This window comes from Megalops cyprinoides, chromosome 18 (genome assembly GCF_013368585.1).
Source record: "Megalops cyprinoides isolate fMegCyp1 chromosome 18, fMegCyp1.pri, whole genome shotgun sequence".
NCBI classification, from domain to species: Eukaryota; Metazoa; Chordata; class Actinopteri; order Elopiformes; family Megalopidae; genus Megalops; species Megalops cyprinoides.
In genome coordinates this window covers 807,266-815,211 of record NC_050600.1, presented here as the reverse complement: position 1 = coordinate 815,211, position 7,946 = coordinate 807,266, and the positions used below count along the sequence as shown (strand labels likewise).

Sequence of the window (7,946 nt, the reverse complement as noted above, 5' to 3'; positions counted from 1 at the left end):
AGAGGATTTCTGTGTTGCTACAACACTTCTATAACGAGTTACAAACAATGAAAAGTAAATAATTGCAATAACAAAGCGACAATAATGAGTAAGAATATCAGTAAAAACAGGCAAATAATCAGTACTGTGTGTGCGAGTAATAGCAGCACACTCAATGTGTGCGAGTAATAGCAGCACACTCAATGTGTGCGAGTAATAGCAGCACACAACGCGCGTGAGTAATAGCAGCACACTCAATGTGTGCGAGTAATAGCAGCACACTCAATGTGTGCGAGTAATAGCAGCACACAACGCGCGTGAGTAATAGCAGCACACAACGCGCGTGAGTAATAGCAGCACACAACGCGCGTGAGTAATAGCAGCACTCAGTCCTAACCCTAACCCAATCTCACTCTCACTCACTTCTGGATCAGCTGCTCTCCCTTCTGCTCCGTCAGACGACGCTTGGCCTCCTCATTCATCTGATTGGCCAGCTCTCTCTGATGAGCCCGCCTCTTCTCCTCTGCTGTCATCTCATTCTGGCCAATCACAAGACAAGAGTAAGCAGAGGCTGGACAAGCATGTGCACACACCCAGGTACACACTCACACACACACACACAGGACTAATACACACTCACACACAGGACTAATACACACACACACACACACGTACGTACACACACACGTACACACACGTACACACACTCACACACACAAGTCTGGTCATCACACACACACACACACTCTCTCTCTCTCTCTCTCTCTCATACCCAACTCTGGTCATCACACACACACACTCTCGTACCCGAGTTCGGTCAGCCAGCAGGGCAGCTCCCCGCGCTCCCCTGCCCAGGAGCTCTTCAGCATCATCGGCTCCCTCGTCATCCTCATCTTCATCCTCATTCTAGGAGCGAGACAGAAACACCTGTAAGAGCAGGCCGGGACAGGAGCCCCGCTCTGAGAGGGCCTGCGAGTGGCTCAGATGACGTTGGTGGAGCAGGACCTACTGCGTGCTCACATGCAGTACGCAGACTCGCTCGCTTTAGGAAGCCCGCGCCGCCCTCACCTTTAAGAAGATGCCCACGTTCTTTATTTTCTTTTTCACAGGGGTGAGAATCGTGGCAGCATCCTCCTGCAGCACAGAAACACAATGCTGGAACTCAGCAGCACCGAGTACTCACACACACACACTCACACACACCCAAATCTGGTCATCACACTTACACTCTCACACACACAGGACTAATACACACGCGCACGCACACACACAGGACTAATACACACACACACACACACACACACACACAGGACTAATACACACACACAACCACTGGGCTTAGACCATTTATATTATTTTCTACAGCATTTGTGTTGCATTCCACTGTATTGGTTTGCACTTTGCTGTATTCACACACTGTGCTCTGACCTCGCTGATCTGCACAGTGTCTCCGATGAACAGGGCGTATTTCTTCTGCTCCTCCTTCTTCCCCTCCTTATTCACCAGATCAGAGAATCCCAGACTCACACTGAACACCATACCTGTAACCAGAACACACCCTGAACATCATAACCGCAAGAGAATTCACAAACACATGAAACAATGACAATGGCAGAGTATTTTTAAGAAAAGTGCACTTTTCATTGGCACCCATGAAAGAAAGCAGAATGCAGAAAGAACGGCAGATTTCATTGTTTGTGTGAGATCTGACAGCTTTCATGTGAACGCTGGCGGTTTTTTTTTTTTTTCCATTCAAAACACACAGCTACGCCACAGGTCTAATCCACAATGCACTATTGAACACAGAGCCACAGGACTGATGCCCAGTGCACCACTTAACATGGGGAGAGACCCATCTCGGCATCCTTTAACATGGGGAGAGACCGGTAGCTCCGGTATAAGCAGATGACTTCAACTCAACACCCATCATTCAGGACACAAAGCACAGTTTCTGTACAATACAGGATACAACTGAGGCCTGACTGCATGAAGAACATAACCACTAGAGGGAGCCACAGGGCAGCTTCTGCAGTGCAGCGAATGCCTCTGAATCACTAACTGACTTGCAACAGCTGCAACACTAAACTCCCAGCAACCAAGCTGTTTTTAAATGTGTGATAATATAATATATAATTAATGATAATATTAATAATTACATATATAATAATTCCAGATCAAATAGAGTAAACATGCGCTAAAGAGGAGAATGAGAGAGAGACCAGCACACACAGCAGGTATCATACACACCGATGCTTTTGTGCTGCCCTGTGAACTCTTTTCCGACTACAAAAGCTGACCTGGGATCAGCCGTATCACGCTGTTATTTGTGCTCTCTTAAAGTGGACACACCTAAACTGTGGACATTGAGCTCTTCTGAGAGGAAGTCCGTTAACAGACCCTTGTCTGGCGGTTTACTGAAAGTCAGTACTTTATAGAGTTCAGTAATGTCAGGCTGCGAGACACTGCAGTGCTTCCTGTCCTGTGTGTGGACAGGGAAAGTAAAGAAACATCACACACATAATACTGGAAACGGTGCCGAATTTACACACTAAAAAACTAATAGAGCAGAAGCCTGGAAACCCTGGTGATGTGTTCTCAGATTCCATGCGAGTGTGTGTGTGTGTGAGTGTGTGTGTGTGTGTGTGAGAGAGAGAGTGTATGTGCTAATGAAGACAAGGGGCAGGAAAGAAGAGAGTTCACTCACCTTTCTTCAGCTTGTACTGGTTCTTACTGTTCAGGACGAGGGAGCCCTCCCGAAACTCGATACCCATCGCAAACCTGTAGCAGGAGACACAAACGAAGTTACACACTGGCAAACAAACACCGTCTCCCTCTCTCACACACACACACACACACACACCAACACAAATCATCTCTCTCTCGCGCACAGACACACAAATACAGTCACACACACACCAAAACTGTCACGCACACACAAACCTGGTCACACATACAGACGCTGACACCCAGCTGCTCACACTGTCACGCACTCAATCATTTCTACTGAACCGCAATCATCAACTACAGAAGAAAGTTTGAGGACGAAGTTTAAGCTGGCTTGAAAAAGCCTAGTATAGTAGCAGCTAGTAGCAGTTACAAGCTTTGCTGGACAGACTGCATCTGTGGCTGCTGTAGCCCATTGTGACATCAGTTACATGTGTTAAATGTTCTATCCTTGTTAGTCAATGGGAAATTTGTTGATGTAAAACTGTACTTTAGGTACTGACTGGCAATGCAATCCTACACTAGCTGAAGGCCAAGTTTTTAAGTGTAGCTGTAGGAATTGCTGCATACAGAAAATTGGATGGAATAAGAAGAGGAAGAAATAACAGTAAGCTGGCTTTTCCAAGCCAACTTAACGATTTTAGTATTTTAAAACAATTTAATCTTAATATACACCCATAAACTATTTGGAATTTCTGCAATACAAATTGAAGGCTCTTCGTAGCAATAACCAAATTAAATTATGTGTATGAGTGTGCATGTGTGCATATGTGAGTGCGCAAGCGTGTTCATGTGCGCATGCCACTAACCCCAGGTTCTTGGTCAGCTTCCCAACTAATTCAGGTTTCTCCTTCTTTACGAACTCCACCACTGCGTTATAGGCATCACACAGCTTCACTCCTGCAGAGAGAGAGAGAGAGAGAGAGAGAGAGAGAGAGAGAGAGAGAGAGAACATGTTAACACTTGCACTCGCTGAGCCACTCACCCATAAATCACACACCAATAATGTGAAGAAGGAATTCTTATAATCAGTTACGTATTTATATATTGCACAATTTCAAATTAAAATACAAAATGTTCACTTGGCTAACAGGTGAAATTAAATTTGCACACTTATCACTCGTGTCTACAAGAGGACCACAGAAACCAAGAAAGAGAGACATCATTAGTGCATAGTTTAAGGGTGTAGCAGACGCGCAGGTCAGACTTCACACACACAGCTCCGCATGAAGGAGACAAATTGAGTCATTTTCAAAATAGTTCTACATTTATGTTTTAAACTCTAAAAATTCTCCATTAGCTCTTCAAAAAAGCATTCTTTGAACATGGAAATGCAACACATATTTGCAGATTTTAGTATTCATATAATCCTTTATTAAATCTGAACGTCGTCTGAATTGCTGTCACTGTCGTTAGATCTGCATTTACATGTCGCGCTGCAGACGCCTTTCGCCAGCGTGAGGTGCAACATGAGGACACATCACATTACTTACACTGCTGACATCCAGCAGATCCTCTCATACAGAGCAACTGCAGCAGCTGCTTTCTCACCTGTAAGAAGCAGGTTTCTCTTTCCTGCCATGAGGACTGGGACCCAGGCACTTACCTGAACTGCACTACTCTCTGAATATTTTACATGTAAAACTGACAATTACAGATAAGAGGCACACTGTTGTGCTGCCTCTGCTGCTACCCACTGTGACTGAGCCCCACAGTAGCAGAATGCCTGAGTCAAACTGAGCTTTTAAACAGCTAAACTCCTTTCTCTTCTTTAGATAGTTTAATTAGCTAGCTACCCCACCCATGGACATGCACACACACACGGTTCTGGGCAGAACACACACACACAGACGCACCGTGTTTGAGCTCCTTCAGCAGGGCCTCCTCCACCTGCAGCAGGAAGTTGTAGTTGTCCTGCATCTCCTGGGGCGGATCCACCATGAGCGTGCGCACCAGGTTCGAGCAGTACGACTTGTACCTGATCCCCATCGCACAGGTGATCGCCCCGAAGTGCATGTGGTTCTTATCGCTGCCGACAGACAGATACAGAACTTCATGCGCCTACAAGCAACATCCTGCTGCCCTCTTAAATTATCATCCGTCTTTGGGAAGTAAAACAAAAACAGGTCACAGCAACAGATCGTACTGCGTGCAGATCTGCCTGCCTTCCGATATGTGGATGGGCTGATACTGCGAGAAAGCTGAACGAGCTGATCGATCCGCATGAATTACAAATCTGTGAATCCATGCAGCATGCCCTAACATACACTGTCCCTTTGCTGGGGAGGCTGACTGTAACCATGGAGATGACCCTGGTACACCCTCACCTGACCACGCTGAACTTGAGGCTGTAGTTGCCCCCGCTCTGGATGATGGGGGGGTAGCACATCTCCACGGTGGAGGGGTCGGCCCCCCCCAGGTACTTCTTCTCCTCGATGGCCTTCTCCACTGACTCGGCCAGCTTGCTGTGACGCACTTTCTGTGAACACAGCGCCATCCTGCATCAGAGCGCCGTCCCTCTGTCTGCCCCCCTCCATCTGCCCGCCTGTCCCCCCTCCCCCTCCGTCTGCCCCCCCCCCCCCCCCCCCCTCCGTCTCTCCGTCTGCTCCTCAGACACTCACCTCGTCTGCGTCCACGATCTCCATCACTCTCTCCTTGAAGAATTTGGTGAAGACCTCGCTGGTGACGCCCGCCGCCTTCCGCATCAGAGCCAGCTCCCCGTCCTCCTTCACCGCCATAGTGTACGCCACGGCCGCGCTGATATCCACCTGAGAGAGAGAGAGAGAGCAGAGAGGGGGAGAGAAAGAGAGAACGTTATACAGCTGCACTGACATCCACCTGAGAGAGAACATTATATGCCACAGGACTGATATCTCCCGCAGTGAGTGATACCACGCTGCTCTGATATCCCCTGTCAGTGAGTGACACCCCGCTCCTCTGATATCCCGTCAGTGAGTGATACCCCGCTGCTCTGATATCCCGTCAGTGAGTGATACCCCGCTGCTCTGATATCCCCTGTCAGTGAGTGATGTCCCGCTGCTCTGATATCCCCCCTCACCTTCTCCAGGCCCTCCGCAGTGATCATGTCATTCCAGCTCTTCATGTACTCCCCGGGGAACTTGTCCTTGATGAAGACGCCCACGGTCTTCCCCTCCTTGCTGGCGCGAATGGCCTCCAGCATCTTCTCAAAGTTGGCTTTGTTACTCTCATTCTGTAGCACACAGAGAGGAGTGAGGAGAAAAACAAGGGTCAAAATAAAAGGGGGGGCAGGGAGAGAGGGAAAATAAGAGACATGGTTCTGCTCATAGTATTAATGCTGCCACAGCAGCATAGCTGCAGAGTGAAATCAAACATGCAGCCTCACCTTCTCCCGCACCAGCAGGGTGATGGGGGGCAGCCCGTTGGCATTCTCGTTGCCCTTGGTAATGGCCACCTGCTTGAGGAACTCCACCTTCTTCTTGCTGGCCAGGAAGAGGATCTTCGACTCACAGAAAACCATGATGGTGTCTGTCAGCTCATAGCCGAAGAGCCATGTCTGAGAGAGACAGAGAGAGGCCAGTCAGGCCGCTGTGTAGAGCAGGTAAACACACACCTGACCGGCAGAGCCATGGGGTAGCAATGTTACCTGCAGAGCAGTGGATTTGGCATAAACAATCTCCTCATCCACCCCCACCGACACCACGATGGCATCCACCTTCCCGAAGTCATCCTCCCCTTTCTGTGAGGGACAGAGAGAGAGAGCTCGCCTTACTGAACAGTGGCAACACAGTGCGCACCACTCATCGCAACACGAATCCGGGGCCATGAAAGTCTGTCTGAAAGAGACCGACCTGCGCAGGTCAAACACCGGGACAAAAACGACTGCTTAAAGCGAGGCGACGCGCTTAAGGAGCGTTCATGCTAAAGTTTCTGTTGATGTAATGGAGTAATACTACTATTATTAGTAGTAGTAGTAGTAACAGTAGTAATCATAATAATATTCTCAGTTGCACCGAGTGGAAAGCGATGTTTGGGCAGCGGACAATGTGCAGAGATCATGGTGTGACAAGTTAATCACGCCAGCGTGACAGCTAAAAACTCAGAAATGTTACGGTCTATTCCTCGGTATGCTAGGGGTAAACTACTGCCATTAATGCTAAATGCAGGGTAGCTACTGTTCGGAAGCATAATTTAATCCCTTACTTGCCGGTATTAGCTGAATGATTTGGGTACCTAGCTAACGCAACAGTCCAGCGTGACTAGCTCAACTTTTGCTAGCTGGTCTGCTACCTACATACAGCAGCCAACTACAAGTTCATTAACATTTCCGATGTCTAATTTCGCAAAATACTGACAAATTATTATCTTAAAGTTAATTACACAGTAAAGTGTCGTGTATTTAGCTGACTAACAGGCCACTATCCTGTCTAAGTTACACAAATAGCAACAGCTAGCTAGTCCGCTAGCCAGACCTGCACGAAAGGAAATGACATGTAGCTAATGCTAACCTTTAGCTAGCTGGCTAGCAAGCCCTGGCAAATTTCTAAAAAGTATCTCAGCTAGAGCGAGAATAAACACCAGATTTAATATATGACGAAATGAATGTGTTTCTTTAAGCCGTGTATTTTCTGGACATACGACGAATACTTAATGTGAAGTGTAACAGCGCAGAAGTACAGAGAGCGGCCTCGGCTACGTGCGCAGCGGACTCCGGCGCCTCGGAGAGCCGCAATCGGCGAACATAAACACCGCACACAGCCTTCCTCCTGCATCTCAGCTTCAACACGACTGTACGCCTCGCGTCCTCTCATACTCATCTGCCTGTTTTTTTACCTTCCAGTTGGCATACAGTCGCTTGATCCGGCGGTAATACGCCTCCTTGTCCAAGTTTACCGCCATCGCGTCTCTTCGCTTCCTCCAAACTCGAGCTCCCGGCTTCGGAAGGCCGGATCAGCGCGGCGCACACGCACTTTCCCCGCACTTTCCACGCCTTTCGCAATAACGGCCTCCTACTCGCCGAATCAAAGACGGAACAAAAAAATTACTTTGTTTGTTGTTTTATTTTTGTATTTTAAAATAGTGTTGTCGGGTTCTCAACATTAACTCAAAACCATGCGTTTTATGGTAAAACTCCGCTTTCTGCAATGGAGACGGAAATAATATTCCCAAAGGCTGATAAATGCGTACATATACATACATGCATCCCTAAATACATTGCTGTTTGCATCTCACACGGATACGCACATATTTATTACCCCTCCCCC

At 47.8% G+C, this 7,946-nt stretch overlaps 1 protein-coding gene across 1 annotated transcript in view; it reads right to left on the bottom strand.

Annotated features, from left to right (window-relative positions):
- Positions 1-7,946, bottom strand: part of LOC118793091 (FACT complex subunit SPT16-like) — a 15,598-nt gene extending 7,652 nt beyond the window's left edge. Inside the window, exons 1-13 of the mRNA XM_036551084.1 lie at positions 7,516-7,946; positions 6,329-6,421; positions 6,068-6,238; positions 5,762-5,914; positions 5,325-5,471; positions 5,031-5,182; positions 4,560-4,732; positions 3,513-3,603; positions 2,684-2,757; positions 1,408-1,520; positions 1,048-1,113; positions 787-885; positions 403-518 (exon numbers count right to left, since the gene is read on the bottom strand). Coding sequence (XP_036406977.1) covers positions 403-518; positions 787-885; positions 1,048-1,113; positions 1,408-1,520; positions 2,684-2,757; positions 3,513-3,603; positions 4,560-4,732; positions 5,031-5,182; positions 5,325-5,471; positions 5,762-5,914; positions 6,068-6,238; positions 6,329-6,421; positions 7,516-7,581 — 1,514 coding nt within the window. The 5' untranslated portion in view covers positions 7,582-7,946. The remainder of the gene's footprint in view (positions 1-402; positions 519-786; positions 886-1,047; positions 1,114-1,407; positions 1,521-2,683; positions 2,758-3,512; positions 3,604-4,559; positions 4,733-5,030; positions 5,183-5,324; positions 5,472-5,761; positions 5,915-6,067; positions 6,239-6,328; positions 6,422-7,515) is intronic.